This window comes from Elephas maximus, chromosome 4 (assembly GCF_024166365.1).
Source record: "Elephas maximus indicus isolate mEleMax1 chromosome 4, mEleMax1 primary haplotype, whole genome shotgun sequence".
Lineage (NCBI taxonomy): Eukaryota > Metazoa > Chordata > Mammalia > Proboscidea > Elephantidae > Elephas > Elephas maximus.
Genome location: NC_064822.1, coordinates 44,076,131 through 44,103,143, shown reverse-complemented (window position 1 = coordinate 44,103,143; position 27,013 = coordinate 44,076,131). Strand labels below are relative to the sequence as shown.

Genomic DNA, 27,013 nt, shown 5'->3' with positions numbered 1-27,013 from the left:
AGGACAGGAACCATTCCCGAAGACAACTCATCAGACATGGAAGGGACTGGACAGTGGGTAGGAGAGAGATGCTGATGAAGAGTGAGCTATTTGTATCAGGTGGACACTTGAGACTGTGTTGGCATCTCCTGTCTGGAGGGGGGATGGGAGGGTAGAGAGGATTGGAAGCTGGCAAAATTGTCACGAAAGGAGAGACTGGAAGGGCTGACTCATTAGGAGGAGAGCAAGTGGGAGTATGGAGTAAGGTGTATATAAACTTATATGTGACAGACTGACTTGATTTGTAAACGTTCACTTGAAGCTCAATAAAAATTAAAAAACAAAACAAAACAAAAAACTCTATGTAGCACAGTTCTACTCTGACACACATAGGGGGTGCCATGAGTCAGAATCAACTCAACGGCAACTAGTTTGGTTTTTGGGTTTTAGTATGTGAGGGCACTAGAAGAAATACTGTGGAGGTGACCAAAGAACAGACAGTAACTTCAAAGACCTAGCCACCTCCATTTGGGAAGGCCATATATTTACAAATGGGAAAAGTCATGATTTCAGGAACTCGAAGCCAAGTGACAAATGATAGTATATACTCTATGTGGGTACAGGAGTTTAGTTGAGGAGAAACTAATTCAGGCTGGGCTGAGTTGGTAAGAAAAGATTTTACACAAGTAGATTTGAGCTGGTTTGAATTCCACAGGGCAGTATTACTCAAAGAGGCTTTTGGAAACGTTACCATATTTTGTTGATTCAGTCAGAAGCTTTTCAACTAAAGTGGTTTACTCTGTGGCTTAAAAAAGAGAGCTTAAACAAAGGCCACTGGTTCCCTAAACTGTTAGACACAGTTACCAAAATTTACAGAAGGGAGTCCTTTTTACTTGTTTTATTGTGCACTTTGTGTAACTTATATATTCTTTTCAATTTAGTCTCCAATGAAGCAAACTTAAGCCCAGGATGAATTCCCTTCTACCCTCTGAAAAGGAATCCCTGGACGGAGCAAACAGTTAAGCACTCAACTACTAGCTGGAAGGCTGGTGGTTTGAACCCACCCGGAAGCACCTAGGAAGACAGGCTTGGCAATCTGCTTCTGAAAGATCACAGCCTTGCAAACCCTATGGAAAAGTTCTACTCTGCAAAACTGGGCTCGCCATGAGTCAGAATCGACCTGACAGCACCCTCCAATCACAACAGTCTGAGAAGCCAGGCTTTTCCTCATCACTGCCAAGGTCACACAATAGTCCTCTTCCATCTCTTCATGTTTCCAGGTGACAGTGGCTCCCACCTCCCACAGGGTATAGTCCTCATGGTCGACATGAGCAATCCTAAGTCCTCCTGATATTGTTTTCCCGTCACGTCTACTCCTACTAAACAGAGTGGATGTTGGGATATTTGTTGTTGTTAGTTGCCGCTGAGTTGATCCTGACTCATGGCAACCCCACATGTGTAGATAGGGTTTTCAAGGCTGGGACCTTTCAGAAGCAGATCACTACGTCTGTTTTCCTAAGCACCTCTGGGTGGGTTTGAACAGTCAATCTATTGGCTGGTAGTTGCTTAAATGTTTGTGCCACCCAGAGACTCCTTGAATATTTGTTAGATGAATTAATGCACAAAATGGGCACAGATGAAATGTGAAATGAATGTTTCCTGATTAACTGGTATGGCTTTCACTCCAAAATGCACATGGAGAATAAATTGTGTGGCCTGTCATTTCTATTGAAGTTTATTTTCTCAAATTTATTTTAAATTTCAAACTATTTTGAAGTTTATTCCAGAACAAAACAGTGCTCCATACCTGCTGCTCATGCCAGCATTCCTTATTTACATTTTATTTTCAGTCATTCCATAATCCGGCTTCCTTAGACTCTGTTGGTGACCCTCTTGCCCCCAGTTTCCAGCTGGAACTGAGCTTCAGTTGAGAGTCATCACAAAGGAATAGACAAAAACGGTGAAAGTAGACTTAGGAAAACGTGCTCAGCAGAACAACAAGAAAGGGACTCTTTGTCATTTCTTTATTAAAGCCCGAACTACAAGATTTTTTTTTTTTTAATGGCGATGTCACCCTCAGCTGGCATAGAAATATGGTGCTAAATTGAAATAAATTCACCCAGTCCATGCTCACTCTAAACCCAAACCAAAATTATCCAAAAATTTCCCTGTACCTTGCAAGAGGTTGGATTTCATTCATAAGTGCCGAAGGTTTTCAGCTTCCCCACCCAGCATGAAATAATCAGACGGTGTTATTCTCTTCTTCATTCTTCAGGAACAGAGAGAAGGATTTGGAAAACCCTATTTTTTAAGGAGGGTGGTCAGGTGGGAGAACTTATGGAAGGAGCCTTGCCAGAATGTGAGTGTCCACCCTTATTTTACTCCCTGATGCCCTTTTGAGGCCCTTCATTGCATGTGCCTGCAGTATACATGATTCTAGATTTGAAAAGAAATCACTCGTGACATGCAATTGGTAGGTGATGGGTTTACCAGGAAGAGGATGCAAAACTGAACATAACCTGAGTTTCAAAGCTTTTGTTTCTGTTTGGGTAAAGAGTTAATTGAATGAAAGAAACTGATTTGACACCCTTAAATCAACCAGTCACCTTTATTAGTTGTAACCCTAAATTAGTTTTCTTTAAAACAATAATATTCACTCTTACTGTAAATATTATTCTTACATCAAGAAGCCCTGGCGGTGCAGTGGGTAAGTGTTCCACTGCTAACTGAAAGGTTGGCGGTTCCAATCCACCAGCCGCAAGGAGGAAAAAAATGTGGCAGTCTGCTTCCCCAAAGATTACAACCTTGGAAACCCTATGGGGCAGTTCTACTCTGTCCCACAGGGTCACTTTGAGTCGGAATCGACTCAATGGCAATGGGTTTGAGTTTGGCTGGCATTTACAACTGTCAAAGCACCACAAAATTACCCATATGCAACTGAGTACCTGATACATGCTTTCTGATTTTGTTAACAAGTGATGAAAACAATTACATCATCTCATTAAGAAAACATTTTCCTTAGACACCATACGTTGTTTTGGTTTCTTTTAAAAGGGTAGCAGGAAAGGGCTATTTCAAAGGGTGAGTCTTTCTCCTTTCACAAGCCGCACTCGAAACGACCAAAGATCCTGCAAATAATACCAAACAGAACAAATTTATAGAACACTTCGATTTGCCAGTCACAAGCCAAATGAACTTTCTAGCCTCTACAAAATGGCTACACAGAAAAATAAAACCACTGCAATAGTTATCGTGAATAAAACATATTCTGAGATGCCAATTATTTACCAACATCTAAAATAGTGTTAATAAAACTAAATCAGTGGGTCCCCAAATTGTCAGCCCTGTTTTATTTGGCTCACTTATTGATGACAGGTGAGGTAACCATGTAGGTTGTGCTCAGTCACACTGGAAACATTTTCTGTACCTTCTGTACCTTCCTGGCCCATTTCATGCATTTGACTTGTCATCACCATGAGCTGAAATTGAATTACTGGCAAGAAACAACTTCTGATTAGATCACAATGTGAAAATGGTTGTCATGGGTTACCTTTTTTGTTTTTTTCTCGCTAAAAAAATACAGGCTTTCTTATTTATTTCTTGTTTCTTGTCTATTTTTGAGTAAACAGCAAGGAATGATAGAAAAAACAATTTTGGATTTACACCTGACTCTGAAATCTAGTGCTGCCACTTATGTAACTTAGGCCAACCTCCTGGACACTTGATTTTCCCGTTAACGAGATAGAGTCATAATGACTGCTCCACTGGCTTTTTAGTGAAAAAAATAAGCAAATGGATATGAAAATGCTTTTGTACCTTACAAAGAACTATATGACAGAAGTTGGTGTGTTATTCTAAGTAAACCTCATCAACTATGCCTACAGAGTAACTAAAATAAACATGGGAAGCAATTCATTTAGCACAACCTTGCCAAGCTTCAAACAGAATGTATAAGTTTTTTGTGTCTTAAAATTCAGTGTGTTAGATGGAAGCCTCCACTGACAAAATATGTTGGCTACAGAAGGCATTTCATGTACTGGACAAAGGAAAAAGGACAAGAAATTTCTAGAATCTGCAAATGCAAAATCAGAATATTGTCAGATATGGGATAGATTCATGGTTCTAAAGGGAGAAGGGAGTCCTGTGTGGTGCAAATAGTAAAAGCTTGGCTGCTAACTGAAAGGTTGCAATTTGAATACACCCAGAGGTGCCTCAGAAGAAAGGCCTGACGATCTACTTCCAAAAAAATCGCCCATTCAAAACCCTATGGAGCACAGTTTTACTCTGATACACATGGGCTCTCCATGAGTCTTAATCAGCTTGACAGCAACTGGTTTGCTTTTTAAGGGTGAAGCAATATTGCCAAGCTAGGGGGTGTTATGTTGTGTAATCCATACTGAAGGCTGTGGCCTTTGATCTTCATCAGTAAGTGCTTCAAGTCCTCTTCGCTTTCAGCAAGCAAGGTTTTGTCATCTGCATAATACAGGTTGTTAATGAGTTTTCCTCCAATCCTGATGCCTCATTCTTCAGATAGTCCAGTTTCTCAGATTATTTTCTCAATGTGCAGATTGAATAGGTATGGTGAAAGGATACAACCCTGACGCACATAATAATCAGGTGTGCAACCTTACCCTTAATCAACGTGATATTTCCATCACCATTAACCCCTTTTTCTCCTCCCTCTCGCCCCTGGAAACCACTAATAAACTTTGTTTTCTATATATTTCCCTTTTCTTGTCTTGTTATATAAGTGAGGTCATACAATATTTGTCCTTTTCTGATTGACTTATTTCACTTAACTCTATCCATATTGTAGCACATACTAAGACTTCATTTTTCCTACTGGCTGAGTAGTATTCCATTGTATGTATGTACCACATTTTGTTTATCCATTTATCTGTTGATGGGCATTTAGGTTGTTTTCACCTTTTGGTTATCATGAATAGTGCTGCAATGAACACTGGTGTACAAGTCTTGTTTCAGCCACTGCTTTCAAGTCTTTTGGGTATATACCTAGGAGTGGAATTGCTGGGTCATAAATGAGTCGGAATCGACTCAACAGCAACCAGTTTTTTGGTTTTTTTATAGTAGATCTATTTTTAGTTTTTTGAGGAACTGCCACACAGCTTTTCACAATGACTGTACCATTTTGCATTCCCATCATCAATGGGTAGGGGTGCTGATTTCCCCACATCCTTGTCAACATTTGTTATTTTCCTTTTTTTTAAATCTTAACCATCCTGTTGTTGTTGTTGTTCGGTGCCATCAAGTTGGTTCCGACTCATAGCGACCCTATGCGCAACAGAACGTAACATCGCCCAGTCCTACGCCATCCTTACAATCATTGTTATGCTTGAGCCCACTGGTGCAGCTACTGTGTCAATCCACCTCGTTGAGGGTCTTCCTCTTTTCCACTGACCCTGTACTTTGCCAAGCATGATGCCCTTCTCTAGGGACTGATCCCTCCTGATAACATGTTCAAAGTACATGAGACAAAGTTTCACCATCCTTGCTTCGAAGGAATATTCTGGCTGTACTTCTTTGAAGACAGACTTGTTCATTCTTCTGGAAGTCCATGTTATATTTAATATTCTTTGCCAACACCACAATTCAAAGGTGTTGATTCTTCTTTGGTCTTCTTTATTCATTGTCCACAACATGCATATAAGGCCACTGAAAACACCATGGCTTGGGTCAGGTGCACCTTAGTCCTCAAAGTGACATCTTTGCTCTTTAACACTTTAAAGAGGTCTTTTCCAGCAGATTTGCCCAATGCAATGCGTCTTTTGATTTCTTCACTGCTGCTTTCATGGCTGTTGATTGTGGATCCAAGTAAAATGAAATCCTTGACAACTTCAATATTTTCTCCATTTATCATGATGTTGCTTATTGGTCCAGTTGTGAAGATTTTTGTTTTCTTCATGTTGAGGTACAATCCATCCTGAAGGCTGTGGTCTTTGATCTTTATCACTAAGTGCTTCAAATCCTCTTTACTTTCAGCAAGCAAGGTTGTGTCATCTGCATAATGCATCCCATAAATTTTGGTGTGTTGTGCTTTCATTTGGCTCTAGGAAAATTTTAATTTCTCTTTTGATTTCTTCCTTGATTCGTTGGTAGTTTAATAGTGTGCTGTTTAATTTCCATATGTTTGTGTATTTTCTAGGTTTTTTTTCTGTTGTCTATTTCCAGCTTCACTGCTGTTATGGATTGAACTGTGTATAAATTGAATTGAATATGTGCTGTAAATCCTAACCTGTATGCCTGTGGTAATAATCTCATTTGAGAACAAATTGTCTTTGCTGTATTAATGAGATGGGGTTAGTGTAGGATATGTCTTGAGATGATCTCTTTTGAGATATAAAAGAGATTAAACAGGCAAGCAAAGAAGCAGAGATAAGAGAGATGCCAAGCCACATGAAAATTGCCCAGGGGCAGAAGCTGAAAAGAGACAAGGACTTTCCTCTGGAACCAACAGGAAGAGAAAGCCTTCCCCTAGAGCTGGTGCCCTGAATTCCCACTTCTAGCCTCCTAATTGTAAGAAATAAATTTCTGTTTGTTAAAAACAACCCATTTGTGGTATTTCTGTTATGGCAGCACTAGGTAACTAAGACAACTCCATGGTGGTCAGATATAATACTTTGTATGATTTCAATCTTTTTAAAATTTATTAAGACTTGCTTTGTGACCTAACATGTGGTCTACCCTGGAGAATGATTCATGTGCTCGGGAGTAGAATGTATATTGTGCTGTTTTTGGGTGTAGTGTTCTATATATGTCTGTTAAGTCTAGTTGGTTTGTAGTGTCATTCAAGTCCTCCATTTCCTTGTAAATCTTCTTTCTAGGTGTTCTGTCCAAAATTGAAAAGTGCTGTATTGAAGTCTCCAACTACTATTGTAGTCAGCAGTTTGAATCCACCAGCCACTCCTTGGAAACCTTATGAAGATTTCTACCCTGTCCTATAGGGTTGCTACGAGTTGGAATCGACTTGATAGCAACGGGTTTGGTTTTTGAGTTTTTTTTAGTATCTGTTTCTCCCTTCAATTCTATCAGTGTTTGCTTTATATATTTAGGTGCTCTGATGTTGGGTCGCTATGAGTCGGAATCGACTCAATGGCAGTGGGTTTGGTTTTTTTGGTTTCAGTTTGGGTGCATATGTATCTATGATTGTTAAATATTCTTGATTAATTATCACTATATAATGTCCATCTTTATCTCTTCTGACAGATTTTTTCTTAAAGTCTACTTTATGTGATATTAAGATTGCCACCCGGCTCTCTTTTGGTTATCATGTGCGTGGAATTTTTTTTTTCTATCCTTCCACTTTTAACCTACTTGTGTCCTTGGGTTTAAGGTGTGTCTCTTGTGAACAGCATATAGCTGGATCATGTTTTTTTTTTTTTTTTATAATCTATTCGGCCACTATCTGCCTTTTGATTGGAGCATTTAGTCCATTTACATTCACTGTAATTACTGATAAGAAGTGACTCACTTCTGCCATTTTTTTATTTGTCTTCTGTGTGTCTTAAGCCTTCTTTGCCCTTTACTACTGGTTGGTCTATGGTAGTGAGCCTTTTTGGTTCCCTTCTCCTTTCCTTTAGCAAATGTTTTTTTAAATATTTTCTTAGTGGTTACCATGAACAAGTGAGTATGTTCTTTATTTGCCTTGATTAATCATTTGTCTACTGATCATTAGCAGCATTCATTGAATATCTATGAGTTACACATAAATATTTTACAAGTGATGTGTATTAATTAGGAAAGCATAGGAAATATTGCCTCATCCCCCCCAATCAATAAGTATTAGTGATCTTTAATCTGTGCTACATGCAATCTATACCTCTTATAAAGCTCCAGACACAAACTTACCAAAACAAAAACTTGTTCAAGAGTTGCTTTTCAGGAAGTCTTAGTGGATTTCCTAATGCATAAATAATCTATCTTTTATAAACGAAGGAGGATTTGGATAGCCTTCTGTCCTTCATTTCCTCTCATCTAAATGTTTTCTATTTATTTTCTTACCTGCTCTGTCTGGAACAAGGTTGTATGCATTCCACAGGACAACCCCCAGACATACAGAAGGAACACGAAACTGTCAAATCCTCTGCACTGGGGAGGCAAGTACAAACTGAAATCTGCTGTTATTCTTAGTCTCAGCCACCTTTCTAAAATGAGCTGGACACTGAAGGGAATAATCACTTTCTACTTTCAAATTAAATTAGTTATGAAAATAATTATAGAAATTATTCTCTGCAGAAAAGATGCTTAACAACCAAGATCTTTACCTTTTCATTTCATACAAACATACCTTCAGGGTGATATTATCTTCAATTTTATGTCGTTTATTTACTAATTTTAGGAGTTCCTTCTCGATGTTTTCTTGACCGGTGCCCTTCACATCGATGTAGTGGCTGTTGCCACTAGCAAAATGGCAGGAAATTGACTGTGCAAAGTGAACCAATTAATATTGGGGGGAAAAAAATCGCATTAATACCAGCAACCAACCAAGGAGTCTTTATGGGGAAAGTCAATTATTTAACTGAATATTTGATTTCTAAATTAAAATCCGTTCCATTGTATTCTAAATCGGTCTATTTGTAGTTCAGCTCTTTTTTTCCAGCTAAAAGATAATTGAGAAATTACAAGCAGTTTTTAACTAGCTGTGAAATTTCTTTTCAAAAGGTATATTCAGAAAAAAAAAAAAATTTTTTTTTTAAAGGCATATTCAGGGCAGAGGGATAACTAAGAGATCCTTGATTTTTCTAGTGAGCGGACATCCCAAAATTCTAAAAAGGAATGTATTCCATGGTAGTTCGTTATTTTCTTAGTCACAAAATTAGTTACCCAGTCAGATTTATGATGGGTTGTTATTTCAATGGCAATAGATTATGAAAACATCTGAAAATACCCTGAAAAAAATAATACACACACTTACTTACACCTCCTCTCAAGTTAAAAGGACAATTAAAGCCTAACACCATTGAAAAATAATACATACTGTTTCCTTCTAGAGGTAAGGCCCAAGTTACTTGACTCATCCTATTCTTGAAAAAAACATATCTACGCTACCAGGCAGTGATTAAAATTCACCTTCCTAGTTATCTTAAGGTGATCACACCTGTCAGAAGGGCTTTCTACTTTGCACTGATGTCACAAACTCTATTTCCTATGTAAGCTCCAGTGCCTTGATGAGCCATAGTGGAGCCTGAAAATGTACACTCCTATATACATGTTTTAATGTATTTTTAACGGTTTTTCCAGGATATTAAGGTATTTGAAAAAATATTTAAAAATAAAAAAGTTAGTATATTAAAACTCACAAAATCATTTTATAGTATTGTGCTTGCCACCCCCCACCCCCCACAGCCCCTTGCTCCATGGTTCTGAGGTCCTGCAAGTGCAGGGTTGGATCCTGGCTTTATTGAAAATTTTAGTATTTTGTGTATGATGATTTTTTTGGCATTATATTAATTTTGATTTTTAAATATTGCATTAAAATAGTATTTAACTTGATTACTGAGTTTTTTGGCACCTCCTCAAATTTTGCACCTGAGGCAAGTGTCTCACTTGCCTCACCTTAATCTTGGCCCTGGTGAGCCTGGTGAAAGATGAATGAATGGAAGATGAACTTGCAGCACTTTACCCTGGAACTCAAGGAGACATTAGGGATTTGTGGGAACTGTGTGGCAAACTAGAAAGCCTCACTAAGTCCCAAAGGAGCTCCCAAGATTTAGTACTGACAATCATCTTCCTGTAAGGAAATGTGAGCCCAAAGTACTGTCAGATCCTCCGAATTTAAGAGAAGCAGGAAACGTGGATACTTACAAGAAATTCTGTCAATTTTAAATTGTAAGTAAGGAATTTTTTAAATTTAAAACACTCTGGGGGCTAAAGGATTGAAAAAAAAAAGTCTCCATGCGAAATCTGATTTCTGGGCTTCCAATCCATAAGCTTTGTTTTGGATCCATAATATTTTTTCCCCAATAGTGAAGATAATATAAACTTTCCTCTTATTACAGTTACTATGAGTTATGTAAACTCCAAATCTTATTATTTTACTATTTCAGCCATTATTTTTTGCCTTAGAAAACACACACACTTTCTTTGTCAGCCACAAAGAAAGTAAGCGATTTTTTTTTTTTAAAACAATTCCAAGAATGGTCATGACTCAGAATCAGCAGCATTCTGAGGTAACCTGGTTCTTACTGGTAAGATGAAAAAAGCATGAGGTAGGCAAATCAGCCTCCTGGTAAATAAAATAGTCTAATGGCCAGTTTAGTTAAGATTTACAAATCTTTTACATTTTAATATAGTGAAAGTTTTTATATCTAACCCCATTCATCCTTGAAAAGTGCAGCAATGTTAACATGTACCTTCCGGAATCCTTGGCTTTTGTTCCGACCAGATCCATGGATGAGCAAGGGATGAAAGAAAACGGTGTCTCCCTTCTCCATCACAAGGTGAACTCGAGCATTGTTTCTGTCGTAGTCCTGGATCCCGTGGTACATTATATTGACTCCTCCCTAGAACACATAACAAGTAGCCTAGTCTCTGCTCGAAGAAGCATGAGAACGACAAACTTTATCAGTGACCCATCAGGGAAAACTCTAAGTTCTTCCAGAGAAAGAGATATCTAAGTCAGGTTCTCCTTAAAAATATACAGAAGTCTCTCAGAGGTTGGGTTTTAGAAATTCACGTGTTGACATTAAAATCATTGATTTTGGGGGACCAAATGAAAAATTTGGAATCTTCACCTACCCTTCATTACTGAATTAGAAAGGAAGATCTAGGCCAGCTTGGCATTAGCTGGGAGTGCAGGAGACCACCTTTCTTTTATGCACTTCCAGCCTGAATATATAATCATTCTTTCCCCGCATGATATTCCCTTCACCTAGACCTGGAAACAAATCACTCCTCCTGTGTTACTCTGGAGGACATCTAAGAAGGTAATTGTTTTCCCCCAATGAGGGAGAGCAAATCCTCAGTTTTTCTGAGTTCAAAAACCACTACCAGGGTAAAGAAAGACAAACAGGCATTGATAACACTGTGTTTGTTTATAACTATCTCCAAAGTTCGTTACCGCTTTAGGCAATGGGTTATGTCTTTATTAAAGGAACTTAAGTCAGAAGTGATCAAAGTTTCCAAGCTTTTATAGGGCGGTTGTTCTCCCCTCATTCTCCTTCCTAAGAGTACCCTGAATTCCTTTGAGGGATGACAGTTTCCCTAAAGATAGTTTGTTGGGACTTTGATCAGCATCACCTCTCCTGGCCGGGGTGAATATGTGACCCAAGCGAGGCCAATCAGTCCTCCCATGGCTGCTGCTTTGAATCCGAGCAGAGTATCAGACACTGAATATCACCAGGGTTAGACTGCCCAGGCCTGGCACCCCACCCCAGCCTGTTCCTATCAAGCAATGACTCCTGCTCTTCTGCCCTCCACAGACTACCTGCTTCCGAAGTCCCCACTCCCTTTGCCTTAAGTTACCCAGAGCCCACTTCTGTTGATTGCACCAAACCTTAACTAAACTTTAACCTAATTGATGGAGTTCACAACTATGGATCTTATATCAGGTTCCAGATTCAAATATTTTCACTTAGCACTATTACTTCCTAAACCCGTTGACATCGAGTCGACTGGGACTCATTGTGACCCGATAGGACAGAGTAGAACCGCCCCATAGGATTTCTCCAAGGAATGGCTGGTGGATTCAAACTGCTGACCTTTTGGTTAGCAGCTGAGCTCTTAACCACTGTGCCACCAGGGCTCCTATCACTTCCTGCAGAACCACAAATCATTCTTTCTCCATCCACAACAGGTGCTCTTTCCATTCTAACCATCATCATGGGATTTCAGGACCTTATCACCTTATACCTAAAACATAAATTGCCTCCTCTCTGGCTTCTCTGTTTCTGAATTCCTACAGCATCAGTATACTCTGTATCAGACCACAGGATTATTATTCTCAAAGAACCAATTAGATCTCATCACTCATCTGCTAAAATGCATTGAATAGTTCTTCAGCATCAACAACTGAAGGGATAAATAAACTGCTATAAAACCTGTTGCATCGAGTCTATTCCAACTCATAGCCACCCTCTAGGACAGAGTAGAACTGCCCTGTAGGGTGTCCAAGGAGCAGCTGGTGGATTCCATCAGCCAACCTTTTGGTTAGCAGCAAAACACTTTACCACTTTGCCACCAGGGTACTACCAACCAATTCAAAGGAATGAACTACCGATACATGCAACAGAATCAGCAAATCTCAAAATAATTTTGCTGAATGAAAGAAGCCAGACTAAAAAAGAGTACATACTGTATAATTACATTTATATAATAACATTTAGAAAATGCAAACTAATCTATAGCAACAGTGGTTGCCTAGAAGGTTGGGGCGGGGGAGGAGCTGGGGACAGGATTATCTTAATTGTGGTGATGGTAGCACAGGTATACATTGATACATATTGTCACTCAAATATATATTCATATATATGTCAAAATTTATCAAATTGTACACTTAAAATATGTAGTTCATTGTATGTCAGTTATGCCTCAATAAAACTGTTTTAAAAATTAAATAGAAGTTATTCCAGCTTCCTGGAAAAAGGATCCCCTGTCCGCCCAAATTAAGTGCAGACTCGTTAGTACAAGAAGCAAGGTCCTTTCCAATCTGGTCCTGATGCACTTTTCAGCCTCATCTCCAATGATACTCCCCCAAAGGTGTCCCCACCCCAGCCCATGTAGACTGGGAGCTCCTGGGTCCTTCCTGCTCCTTACACAGGCTCGTGCTCACCCTTGAGCCCAAGGCCTCCACAGCCTCTGTACCACAGGACGTTCTACACTGTCCTTCAGGGCTCCATGTAAACACCAGCCTCCAGAGAGCCTCCACTCATCTTTCCAGCTAGGGGGGATCCCGCCCTCCTCTTTACTCCAGGAGCCACCAGCACATAAAACTGACTTGGCACTTACCCCACATGCCTGATATTGAAATGTTTATGCCCTACCTCTGCGATTAGGCTTTACAATCTCAAATCTATGCAACACCTGCCAAAATTCCCCCACACTGGTTGGCTTCTAAACACTTGTTGAAAGACCAAAAACCACGATTATCTTAAAAAATAATCTTATCTGACATATTTTAGCTTTCTCTGATTCTAATTCCAAATCATGGGACATTGTTTTACTAAGATAAGAAATACCATCTCCTGTGTAAAGCACTTGATGTATACGGATGTGGAGTGAAAACAGTAAAAGAGATTCTGATCAGGCTTCAGCCGCTAGCAGACCTACCTCCCACTGAGGGTAGTCGTGCTGCTTCAGAGGGCCCTTGTGTGTTCCCGGAAGCACAACCAGACAGCCGTTATTTCGGTCAATGTGCTCCATAGCCGTCCAAGCACACACAATGGTATTGCTGGGCCGGAAGGGGAAATAGTGCAGGTCCTGGTGTAAAGGATGGCGGGACGTCTTCTTGCCTAAAATGGAGCCTGCCGTTAAAAGAAGCTGAAGGAATAAAATACGGCATATATATACCCCAAAATCCAAACTAAACCCATTGCTGTTGAGTCAGGTCTGACTCATGGCGACCCCATATGTTTGAGTCGTGATCCACAGGATTTTCTTGGCTGTAATCTTTATCGAAGCAGATTTCCAAGCCCTTCTTCCCCAGCACCCCTGGGTGGGTTCAAACCACCAACCTTTTGGTTAGTAGCCGAGAGCAAACCATTTATGCCAGGGACCTTGTATATACACACAATGGGAAACTACTCAGCCATAAAGACAGATGAAATTTTGATACATGCTACAACATGTATGAACCTTGAAAATGAATGCTGAGTGAAATAAGCCAGACATAAAAGGAAAATTTTGGATGATCCCACTTGTATGAAATAACTAGAACAAGCAAATGTATAAGAGATACAAGTATACTAGTGGTTACCTGGAACTGGAGGGGAGAGAACAGCCAGTTTCTGAGAAACTGAATTTCTGTTTGGGTGATAAAGTTTTGGAAACAAATAGTGGTAATGGGTGCTCAACACTGTGAATATAATGCCATTGAATTGTACATTTAAAAATGGTTAAAACACATGAGACTATGTGGGCAACTCCTGTCTGGTGTTGAGCTGAGAAGGCAGAGGGGGACAGGAGCTGGTTGAACGGACAAGGGGAATACAGCGTGAAGAGGACAAAAGTGCTGCCTCATTACGGGGAGAGCAGCTGGCATAGCACGGAGGGGTGTGCATGGCTTTTTGCATGGAGACTGACTTGATTTGTAAACTCTCACCTAAAGCACAATAAAAAAATTTTTTAAAAACTGATTAAAATGGCAAATTTTATGTTATATATATTTTACCACAATAAAAAATCAATAAAATAAAACTCGAATCTCAGAATTCTTATCCTCTGCCTGAAAAACCAGAACAATGACCATCCCTTGCAAAAACCAAACAAATGAAACAACATCATATAAAATCAGCCTCGATAGAGAAGCTCCAAATGGGAAAATCAAATCAACAAGGCAGCTCCAAATCCTAAACTTTCTTCTGGGTTACTGGTAGCCAAGCACTTTCGCGCACTGTCTTCTAGCAAGCTGGACATGTGTCTTCATCCCTGTTACACTCTGTCCCTTTGTAGCTCGGTGTTTAGTACAGTGCCTGGCATGCAGTCAGTATCAAAAGACTTTGATAACTAGACTGAAGAGTGTAGTATAGAGAAACTTGAGGTCCCCTAATAGCCTTCTAGAGGACCCCTGGTGGTATAGTAGTTAAGAGTTAGGCTGCTAACCAAAAGGTCTGCAGTTTGAATCCACCAGCTGCTCCTTGGAAACCCTATGGGGCAGTTCTCCGCTGCCCTTAGGGTCACTATGAGTCAGAATTAACTTATCAGCGGCTTTAGTTTTTTTTTTTTTTTTAAAAAAAACAGCCTTCTAAGGAGCCCTAGTGGTGCAATGATTAAGCCCTTGGCTGCTAACCCAAAGGTCTGCGGTTAGAACCCACCAGCCGCTTTGTAGGAGAAACATATGGCAGTCTGCTTTGCAAAGATTTAACAGCCTTGGAGGAGGGCACAGGGAAGCTAGTAATAGGAAACTCAAGGTCAAGAAGTGAGAGTGTTGACATGTCATGGGGTGGTTAACCAATGTCACTAAACAATATATGTACTAACTGTTCAATGGAAGCTAGTTTGTTCTGTAAACTTTCATCAAAAGCACAATTTAAAAAAAAGAAAAAAAAAAGACTTAACAGCCTTGGAAACCCTATGGGGCAGCTCTACTTTGCCCTATAGGGTTGTTATGAGTTGGAATTCGACTCACGGCAATGGAATTTTTTTAACAGCCCGGCAGCCCTGGTGGTGCAAAGGTTAAAGCACCGGGCTGCTAACCAAAACCATGGGGGTTTAAATCCACCAGTTATTCCTCCATAGGAAAGGAGGATTACAGACTAGGAAACCCTATGGGCTTCCTATATAGGGTTTGTTGTATAGAGTCACTGAGTTGGAATGAACTCAATGACACACAACAATAGCCTTCTGGGGTCTCTATGTGTTGCAAATGGTTATGTGCTTGGCTGCTAACTGAAATGTTGGAGGTGCCTCAGAAGAAAGGCCTGAGGATCTACTTTTGAAAAATCAGCCACTGAAAACCATACAAAGCACACTTCTAGTCTGACACACACAGGGCCACCATGAGTCAGAATCTACTCTACAGGAACTGGTACTGGTTAACAGGCTTCTAAGTTGCTGAGGCAAAAATAAGCTGCTAAGAGGTTTTTTCCCACAGATCTATAGGCATCCTGTGCATAATCATCGTGTAGCTCCACCATGACCATGGTTACGTGTCCCCCTGGTTTTCTTTTCTGAACCTGGTTCTGGGGGCTACCTGCTTTCTCAGGGAAGTCACCCAGGGAGAGGGAGACTTGGTAATGCTAAGCCACAGGCCTATTCCATAATTCTCTCCCAGCCATAAGGGGGGAGAAAAAGTAGAAAAAGATAAAGGACTCTCCAATGGCTGATTCAGAGCCCTGGTGGTGCAGTAGTTAAGAGCTTGGCTGCTAACCAAAAGGCTGGCAGTTCAAATCCACCAGCCACTCCTTGGAAACCCAATGGGGCAGTTCTACTCTGTCCTGTAGGGCTACTATGAGTTGCAGTCGACTCAACTGATTCATTGCTGATTCATTGCTGTCAGTATAGCAGAGTTTATCAAAATGTGGTCCAAGAGTCACATGCATTAGAATCTCAGCATATACTTATTAAAATGCAATTTCCTGGGCTACACCTTCTGAAGCAATCTCTCTGGGACTGAGGATAAAAGTCTGCATTTTCCCAAGCACATGAAACTTTAAGAACCGCTGTAGTATGTGGTTTTAATAATAGGTTAAATTTTGTAAGTAATAGCAAAAATTTCAAGTCAGGAAGGAAAAATTCACATTCTCATGGGTGAGAATGGTTAATAAATCTTAGAGATGTTGAATAACAGGAGCTTATGATATATGAGGAGTCCCAGGGTGGTGCAAATGGATAACGCACTCGGCTGCTAATTAAAAGTTGGAGGTTCAAGTCCATGCAGAGGCTCCTTGGAAGAAAGGCCTGGTGATCTGCTTCTAAAAAATAAGCCACTGAAAACTCTAGGGAGCACAGTTCTGCTCTGAAATACATCAGGTCACCACAAGTTGAAATCAATTTGATAGCTATTTGTTACTGGTTATATGTGAACAGTAATGTTTATACTGCATTTTTTGAGAAGTCATTTTCCTAGAGAGTTAGCAATAGCCCTACAGATAACATCTGAAGTCACCATTACTCTTCAACATTGTTAACACGTAAGCTATTCTAAGACTTAGAAAAAAGTACATATACTCGCTCATCCAAAGTTTGACAAGTATACATACAGCTGTGTTAGAACATCAACCTTACATACTTTAATTAAACAGGGTTCCCTTGTCTCTCCCTAACAAATAAGAGCCCTTTACCAGTATCTGGAGGCTTGTTTATCAGCATAGTATGCACGGCCATAATATTGGGTCCAGTGAAGCACTCCACATATTTCAGAATCTAAGAGGAAAAAAAAAGAAAAGAAAAATAACCTTATGGGAAATCAGAGGGATAGGCAAGTAGCACAGTCTTAAAGTTCAACTATCTATACAAGAGCCCAAATCAAAAGGGCAATAGTTTCGAAACAATTGGTAATTCACAATATCGCAGACAATATTGTGTGAGAAATTCAGCATTTGGAAATCATTAGAAATCTAATAGTGCTGTGTCTTAGTTATCTAGTGCTGCTATAACAGAAATACCACAAGTGGGAGCCTTTAACAAACAGGAATTTTTTCTCTCACAATTTAGGAGTCTAGAAGTCCAAATTCAGGCTGCTGGCTCCAAGGGAAGGCTTTCTCTCTCTGTCAGTTCTGGGAGAAGGTCCTTGTCATCAATCGCCCCTGGCCTTGGAGTGTCTCAGAACAGGGTTCCTGGGTCCACGGGATCTCTCCCGGTACTTCTTTCTTGGTGACTTAAGGTCCCTCTCCTCTCTGTTTCTCTCTTTTATATCTCAGAAGAGATTGACTCAAGATACAACCTAATCCTATAGACCGAGTCTTGCCTCATTAGCATAACTGCCTCTAATCCTGCCTCATTAACATATAAATGTTAGGATTTACAACACACAGGATGATCACATTAGATCACAAAACAGTGGACAACCACACAATACTGAGAATCATGGCCTAGCCAAATTGACACACATTTGTCAGGGGTGGGGGGGTGGTGAAGGGAGTTGGGGGGGTAGGGGGTGGGGAGTGCAATTCAATTCATAACATGGTGTTACAACACTCTGAGTTAAAAAGGCTTTTCTGAGCCAGCTGGATACCTAATCATTTTTTCTATGAGAAAGATGCGATTTTCTATGAGATATCAACTGAGGACAGGGACAGCTCTTCAACCAAAGAGACAGAGGGACTGCCCAGTGAGAAGGCTGTTTCCTCCTCCTTCAGGGAGACCCCTCATAAAGAGAGACCAGGGAAGGGCCTGACACTACTGGCAGCTGTCATGAGCAGCCCAGAAGAAAGCAGATGGGCTCAGAGAATGCCTCACAATCAGTGTGGCCATTCGTTCAACAACTCCTTACTGAGGTCTGATCCCTGGGTGATGCAAACAGTTACGCTGCTAACCAACAAGTTGGAGGTTCAAGTTCACCCAGAGGCACCTTGGAAGAACGGCCTGGTGATCTACTTCTGAAAAATCAGCCACTGAAAACTCTATGGAGCACCACTTCTGCTCTGACATACATGGAGTCGCCGTGAGTCTGAATCAATTTGATGGCAACTGGTTTGGTTTTTACGAACCAAGCAGAGTGAAAGGAAATAGGGGTGAAATAATGAACAAGATAGGCAGGTTCCTGCCCTCATGGAGTTTATAGTCTGGTGGGAAGAACAATTTTAAACAAATCCATGACATGGGTAATTGTGGTTGTGACACATGCTCTGAGGATGGGCTGCAATGAGAGCATGTGGGAGACGGCTGACTTAGTCCTGGGGTCTGGGAGTTGGGGTGACCACTCACACATCTAACCCAGCTCAGGAAGGGGTAGAAAACAGAAAGGATTCAGAATGGAATGCCCATTATGTGCCAGGGGCTTTATATATCAACCCATTGAAGGCTCACAATGATTGTGTTTTTACCCAAATAACGAGTGTGTTATACGTTTTTTTCCCAACTGGGCCCTCCCTCCAGATACTTCTATAAGCGTGCTATGCTAATTATTGCCCCCATTATATATACATATAATTGCCCCCATTATATATACAAATAAACCTAAGGCTGATAAGTTGCCAAAGTCAGTTACATGAAAAAGATGGTATTCAAACTCAGATTCTCCCTGACTTTAACAAATGAGGCACATTCTACGTCTTCCTATTTGATTTCTTGTGCATAACGAATATTGGCAATTTGAATTTGAAGCACTTGAAATGTTACAAAAATTCTAGGAGTAGTCAGACCTCATTCTTTTTTTTTTTTTCTTTCACAAAGCCTGTCATTTTTTTTGGCATTCACCTAGACCGGTATTTTCTAAACTGTCTCTGAAGAACCATGTTCACAATTTCTGCCATACTTTGTGGTGCTATTCCGTCAATAATTTCTTTAAATTAGCTCCTTTTACTTAGTCTGACCCTAATTAATAATATTCTTGAAATCATAGGTTTGATGTGCTGGTTATTTTTTCCTAATACATATCAAAATAAATACCTAACTGTTAAAACAATGTTTACCTCTTAAAACCATTGCGTGAACCACCAGATACCTGGTCCACACTTTAGAAATGTAGAAAACTTCGAAGTCATGATAGTGCTTTATCCACCACAAGTCCTGGAGAACAATCTATTACCTCTGACTTCAAGCTCTTCATCCACGATCCACCCACAAAACTTCCATTTCCATCACAGGACTGGAGGCTGGGAAGCACGTATGGTCCAAAGGGCCACTTCCCTTCTGGTGCTTACCTGAACATTCTTTCGTCACTGAGTTGTTTTCAAACAGCACCTGGGTATAATTTCTGGTAAGTACTATATGTAAAGTCTCCTTCAAAACTATTCTAAAAACCCGTTGCCGTCGAGTCTATTCTGACTTATAGCAACCCTAAAGAACAGAGTAGAACTGTCCCACAGAGTTTCCAAGGAGAAACTGGTAGATTTGAACTGCCAACCTTGTACATTCATACAACAGAATACTATGCAGTTGTTTAAAAGGCATCAATAGATCCACAGGTACTGCTATGGAAAGACGTCTAGGATCCACCATAAGTGAACAAAACAAGGTATGTTCCCGTGGTAGGTACCCAAGAGGTGTACAAACGTTCTTGCATAGACACGAAATCACTCTAGATGAATACACACAAAGCTTAACGTGAGTGGGGCTGGGGTAGAGGAAGATTTTACTTTTTAATTTATGCCCTTTTGTACTGCTTGGATTTTTTTCATATATATGAATTACTTTTAAAGAATAATAGCTTTTAAGAATTAGTTTAAATTTAAAAATAAGCTCGTACCTCTACTCTCCAGATTCACGAAGTGAAAAAAATAAATAAATGGGTTTACAAAGATAGAGCCTCAGCAATTTCAGCTCTGTTGATACGCCCATATCAAGTGTCAGGAGGGCTCTCTCTCTAACACAGAATTCCCCATCTTTCTCCACGAAAGATAATCAGCAAATTCTAGAGCAGGGTTTCTCAATCCTGACCTAACGACATTTTGGGCTGCATAACTCTGTTGTTGGGGGTGAAAGGATAGCATGTTCAGCAGCATTCCTGGCTTCTACCCACTAGATGCCACGAGCAATCTGGAGACTGGGAGTCTCCAGACATTGTAAAATGTCCCCTGGGGGTCAAAATCGATCTGGTTGAGAACCACTCCTCTAAAGCCACATGTAGAAAGGGGTAAAGTAAAAACAGCAGATTCTAGAGGCAGGGGGCCAGACTGGCTATTAACGTAGGTAGAAACAAAGTACAGGAAGGTCTTTAACCTCAGGGAGAGTGCAGTATCTGAAAAGTTCTTCATCTTCTTGGAAATCTTGGATCTTCGAAATCACTTTTTCTCCTGGAACAATTTCTGATTTTGCAATGGTCACATCTTTCATTATAATTAATCCCATTGGTTTCACCTCTCCTTTGCAGATCCTTTGAAACTCATCCCTAGAAAATTAAAATTAAATTTGCAAATGATGTCAGTACTGCTTACTGGAAGTGCTTGCTTGGGCCTGCTCTAAGGAAGGATTCACAGACTCCAGGGGTTGTTTCTCTGCACAAAGTCTGCCTTCAATCCTAGGCAGAAATTTTTCTGATGAGAGGGATGAGACAATGGCCAACTCTGAAGTCCTGGCCTCCTAACTGTCAGGCTGGAGTTTCACTACCAGAATTAAAATAATCCTTAGCATAAGATACTAAAGAACCAAACCAAACCCACTGCCATCGAGTCGATTGTGACTCATAGTGACCCTATAGGACAGAGTAGAACTGCCCCATAGAGTTTCCAAGGAGCACCTAGTAGATTCTAACTGCTGACCTTTTGGCTAGCAGCCATAGCTTTTAACCACTCTGCCACCAGGGTTTCACAAGACACGAGTGAGGAAATATTTGTCATCTGGTTACATCATCATGATGATAACAATAGCAAACACCTCCTTAGCACTTACTATGTATATAGTATTCTGCATTCACTTGACTTCATTTAGTTCTAAATAACAATGCTAGAGTTTAAGTACTGTACCATTATTATCCCCATTTTTACAGATGAGAAAACAGAGGCATAGAAAGGTTAAGTATCTTGTCTCAGGAGACACAATACTAAGTGTTGGAGCTATAAAAATAAAGTCAGGCAGTCTGCTTCTGGAACCCATTCTCTTACCCATTCCTAACAATCAAATTATAAAAAAGACATTTGAACATGCACAAGCTAATCTAACTTGTGTTCCCATTACATAACATATTTTGTAAAATAGTAGTGTTATTGTACCTAAAGCGTTGAATATCAGCATCAGATACCAGATTTTTAATCACAAGAAATCCATTTTCTTCATAAAATTTTCTCTGTTTCAGGCTTAGGACATTATTATTTAGAGTATACCTAAAGGAGAAAAAAGAAATTCCCAAATAACTCCAATTGTTAAATCCCAGCCTTACAATATGTATCAAAAACTTGAAAAATGTTTATACTGTTGAACCCAGCATTTATATTTCTAAGACTTCATTCTAAAGAAATAATCTGAAAAACTGGAAAACATATGAAGCCCAAAATAGTAACTAATGTCACCAAAAAATGTACATTAATGGAATAATTAAGATTACAGCCTAGGAAACCCTATGGAGCAGTTCTGCTCTGTCTTATAGGGTTGCTATGAGTCAGAATTGACTCAACAGCACAAAACAACAGGAATTAACTAATTATATTACATCCGCTCAGTGGAATATGACTCAGGCATTAAAATGGAAAGCATAAAATAACATGTTCAATTATAGTAAAATACAATTGTCTAAAACAAACACATTATTTGTAGAAAAACAGTTGCAAAGAAATATACCAGAATATTTAATTGCCTTTCATTAATGAAATTACAGATATTTCAAAAAATTCTATTTCTCTTATTTTTCAATTTTTCTATATGTGATATGTATGACTTTTCAAACAGGAAATTCAATACATTTTATTGTTGTTGTTTTTTCTTTTTTTTAATTGTCTAGTTAATGCATTCTCAGAAGTAATCAAAGTAACAAAACCCAAATAAATGCACCTAAAAACCCAAAACCAAACCCGCTGCCATCAATTCCGATTCATAGCGACTCTATAGGACACAGAAGAACTACCCTATAGGGTTTCCAAGGAGCGGCTGATGGATTCTACCTGCCGACCTTTGGGTTAGCAGCCGAGTTCTTAACCGCTGTGCCACCAGGGCTCAACAAACTCAAATCACCCAATCCACTCCTTTAGATCTGAATTGTCGCTGTCTGAGAAGGTTCCACGGGATCAATGTCTTCCGCTTTAAAGGAAATTTAAGATAAACCAAAGATGCTAGCTAATATGTCAATATAACCAAGATATATCATACCTGAATATTTCTAAATCCTCTGATATTTTTCTTTCTTTCTAATTTTCAAAACACAAATAAAAGATAAAAGTCTGGGTCTTCCAATCTTTACAAGTGCACTAATTCATACAAGTCCTGGAAATTGAGCATTGTATAATGAATTCTAATCAGGCAACAGGGTATTTTCTATTTTGTATCTTAGTTGTCACTAGGAAAACTTTTACATACATAAAAAAATAGTTAAAAATTAAAATTAGATCTACTTACTGGAATTGTTGATGAGGAGATACAGGTTCTGAAGTGGGGTGAGCTACCTTGTAGATGAATTAAGGCAAATAAAGTAAAATTTAGGAGCCTACCTTTCTTAAAAACAACTGTCTGCCCTTGACTGGTTCTCGTGAGGAAGGATTGTTCCTGAACCCATACCAGCCCCGTGTAATTCCACAGATAATACTGTCATGTGTACACTACTGCTTAAAGCCTTTTAACTTGTATTGCTTCATCTCATTTCACAATAACCTGGGGGGCTGGTAGGAAGAACAAAAGCTTTATTATTATCATCATTCCTAAAATACAGAGAAGGAAACCTATGCTTGAGGACTAAGGAACTGGGCCGAGTTTACCCAAAGAGAAATTGGCTGAGCGGACCTTGACCACACTCTTTACTTCATAGACTAAGTCTTTTTTCCAAATGATTGTTCTTTCAATTAAGCTGCTGAAGGAATAAAAACTCAAATGTTCAACTCCAGAAGTAAAGATAAACATGAAAGAAGTATTTAGTTTGCAACTACCACAACCTCCACCAGACTGAGTCCAGCACAGCTGGATGGTGCTACCACCACAGACTTCTCTGACAGGGATCCCAATGGAGGGTCCCAGACAGAAGAGAAAACTGTAGAACAAAATTCTAACTCACAAAAAAAGACCGGAATTACTGGCCTGACAGAGACTGGGGACATCCCAAGAGCTTTTTAGCTCAGTAATGAAGTCACTCCTGAGCTTCACCCTTCCCCCAAAGATTGAACAGGCCCATAAAATGAAACAAGACTAATGGGGCATGCCAGCCCAGAGGCAAGGACTAGAAGGCAAGAGGGGACAGGAAAGCTGGTGATTGAGAACCCAAGGTAGAGAAGGGAGAATGCTGACATGTTGTGGGGTTGGTAACCAATGTCACAAAACAATATGTGTACTAATTGTTTAATGAGAAGCTAATTTGTTCTGTAAACCTTCAACTAAAGTAGAATTTAAAAAGAAAGTATTTAACTTAGTGGGAGTCCAATCCAAAATATTAGAAATAGTTTGGCTGGTCATTAATAAAAAAGTCTATAAAGTAAATAATGTCTCCTAGAAAAGTATGATTCACACTTTCTAACATAATTTTAAATTTCCTGAAGAACTAGAAATTCTTTTTTGTAAAATCTCTTTTCTATCCACTAGCCACAGATTATTGATTGTTGACATAGCATCTCATTGTTTTTTTTCTTCTTATTGTTTCTTTAGCTAAAGAGTTGCTGTCAGAATGTCACTCCTCATAAACATGTTATTATTTCTGAAATGACACCTTTATATAATTTGGTGACACTGCAATAATCAAGGACAGAGGCAGGCCAGGAGTCAGATTTACTAGCTACTTCCAGTTTTCCCCAAAGCAGAGAAGTTAAGGCCCTTGGTCAGCTATGCTGAGCAAAATATGGCTGCCAGGACAGTCGTACTTCTGCCTTACAAACCCAGTGTTCTTTCCCCCTCTCCACTACTCCTGCATTACAAGCATTCCTTATTCAATAATCCACATTTCTTTAGAAACAGTTATGGCTGAGTAGAAAGTATTCCACAGAGCCATGGTGGCACAGTGGTTAAGAGTTGCGAATCCTTGGAAACCCTATGGGGCAGTTATACTCTGTTCTATAGGGGCACTATTAACTGGACAACCGACAGGTTTGGTTTTTGGCTTGGTTTCACCTTAACACAAAGAAGCCATGATGGTGCAGTGGATAAAAGCTCAGCTGCTAACCGAAAGGTCTCTGGTTGGAACCCACCAGCTACTCCGAAGGAGAAAGATGTGGCAGTCTGATTCCATAAGGATTACAGCCTTGGAAACCCTATGGGGCAGTTGTATTTGGTCCTATAGTGTCATTGTGAGTCAGAATGGATCCCACAGCACACAACAATAACCTCAACACTATTATAACAAAAACCAGCAGAATCTGAAAGTCAAATTTTAAAAGTAAAAAGAGACTGGACAGGGAAACCTCAATTCTAATCCTAGTCATATCTAACAAACAAACCCAGTGCTGTCGAGTCGATTCCGACTCATAGTGACCCTATAGGACAGGGTAGAACTGCCACACAGAGTTTCCAAGGAGAAACTGGCAGATTTGAACTGCTGATCTCTTGGTTAGCAGCCATAGCACTTAACCACTACGCCACCAGGGTTTCCAACTATATCTAGCCCCAGTAAATCAATGTTCTCAAAATTTAGCAAGCCTCAGAATCACCAAGTTACAACACAGAGTGCTGAGCTCCAGTACCAGAGATTCTGATTCAGTCTGAGGTGGGAATTTGCATTTCTAGCAAATTCCCAGGTGAGGCTGATGCTGCTGGTCCTGGGATCACACTTGACCAACCACTCCTTTAGTTAAATGACTTTGATCAAGCTTTTTAATCTCTCAGTTTCTCCACTTTCTCATCTGTAAAATGAGATTACATAATCACCTGGGTTCCCCCTATCATTCTATGGACAGAATTTTAAACTTACGTAGTTACAATACGTTACTGCTTAGTAACTCAACCACAAGAGCAATAATGCAAGTAAAAGCAAGAGCAATTTTATGAGCGATATCAGGATCCTGAATACAGCAGAACAAAGGCTAATTAGGTCTCTTAGGGAAAATTCCCAGGCAGGGTGTTCTATGGAGCTTCCAAAACTATGCCCCGGATGAAAACACTTAATCTGAGCAGACAAAAGCAGTTCCATAAAGCAATTTCATTTATGTATCATGTGCTGACATCTTTCTGGAGCCACATATCTGCAACACCAGTAGTGCACACATTCTCTACAGGATTAATTTCTGAACTCCAAATCAGGAGGCACCCAGCACTAAATCCTTTCCCAGGAAACAATGTAAGAACGGTCGCTGGAGGCTGCAGAATACAGAGCTCCCTCGGAACAGGAAGCAGCAGAAGGGGCTGGCCAAGAACAGACTCCACCTGGAGAAGCCGGGTCCAGGGCAGTGTCCTAAGTCCACCTCCTTCGCGGAACGGGGCATGACCCACGTGTGGCTGGTACTCCAGGTCCCACTCGAATGCTGGTGTCCACTTCCAGGAGGGCCCCTTGTTGCCTGTCTGCCTTCATTCCTTCCAGGAATGTGCTACCGTTTACAGTGTGAGTGCACTGACACCTCTGGGAGTTCCTGAGTGGCACAAACGGTAAAGCGCTGGACTACAAGCGGTTCGAACCCACCCAGAGGTGCCTTGGAAGATAAGGCTGGCCATCTGCTTCCAAAAGGCCCAGAATGGTAGAGGCAGGCCACATAAGCCACAGAGGCCATGACAGTCACGAGCCTGCTGACCAGGAGAATTCCTTCTTGGGGACTACCGGCGACTAAGGCTGCACCCCCGTCCCACCCCTCCCAGCGGCTGGACGAGATGTGATCATCACTGGGAGGGGAGGAGCGGAGGAAGGCGAAGAGCCAGCCTAGGCGGGTATGCGTTGCGCCCTTAAGGCCACTATTCTGACTGGGGTCACCAGGAGCCTCTGCCTGACGCGGAGGCCGAGGTGGCCGCGCCCTCCCAGCCCGAACTCTGCGCAGCCCACGCCTCAAAGGATACGATGGTCCTGGGCGCGGGGCGGCCCAGGTGTCCCAGCACGATCCGCAGGCGGGCGGGAGCACTGTTCTTGGCCATGGCAGCAGCGAGAAGACGAGACTTGGTAGGCCTTGTTACTTAACTCGCTCCGGTTCCCCGCCTCCCGGGGCGGCAAGAGCGAGCGACGGGCGGGACGTGACCGTTGGAAAGGCAAGACTCAGCAGGGGCGCGCGGGAGGGGGAAAGCTGGGCCTCTGCTGGGCGGCCCTGCGGGCTGATGCTCGGAGACGCCCCCTCGTGGCCCCGAGTCAGCAAACAAGTTCATCGTCCGGAGTTTACCTCCCTTCTCAGGCACACCGTTCCTAAGCAATCAATACCGTTGTTGACGCAGAAGAGGAAAGTAGGCCTGAGGGGTAATACGTAATTTGGCCGAGGTCACCTAGCTGGAAGTGGCCGAACCAGGCTTACTTACACTCTTTACCGCACAGCCTAGGTATTTTTTATTCCAGCGGACATTCCTCCACCGCTAGAAATAAAAAGAAGCATGTGCTAGTTAAAACCCGTTGCCCTCCAGTCAGTTCAGACTCATGGCGACCCCATGTGTTACTACAGAGTAGAAATGCACCTTAGGATTTTCTTCGCTATAATCTTTACTGAAGCAGACCGCCAGACCTTTC

At 40.8% G+C, this 27,013-nt stretch overlaps 1 protein-coding gene across 1 annotated transcript; it reads right to left on the bottom strand.

The window, feature by feature from the left end:
* Window positions 1-1,753: 1,753 nt before the first annotated feature.
* Window positions 1,754-26,676, bottom strand: PHYH (phytanoyl-CoA 2-hydroxylase). Its single transcript, XM_049881972.1, has 9 exons — window positions 26,362-26,676; window positions 22,801-22,847; window positions 21,465-21,575; window positions 20,476-20,644; window positions 16,935-17,016; window positions 13,264-13,445; window positions 10,350-10,499; window positions 8,285-8,419; window positions 1,754-3,107 (listed from the first exon to the last, which is right to left on the bottom strand). Exons 1-9 carry the CDS (start codon window positions 26,434-26,436, stop codon window positions 3,054-3,056), a joined length of 1,005 nt encoding a protein of 334 aa, XP_049737929.1. The 5' UTR covers window positions 26,437-26,676; the 3' UTR covers window positions 1,754-3,053.
* Between the last annotated feature and the right edge of the window lie 337 nt (window positions 26,677-27,013).

Coding starts and splice junctions, on each gene's coding strand:
- PHYH (XM_049881972.1), bottom strand. CDS start 26,436: ATGGCCAAGAACAGTGCTCCCGCCCGCCTGCGGATCGTGCTGGGACAC. Junction 22,848..26,361: donor GCCCCGCGCCCAGGACCATC/GTATCCTTTGAG, acceptor TTCATCTACAAG/GTAGCTCACCCCACTTCAGA. Junction 21,576..22,800: donor TCTCCTCATCAACAATTCCA/GTAAGTAGATCT, acceptor TTTCTCCTTTAG/GTATACTCTAAATAATAATG.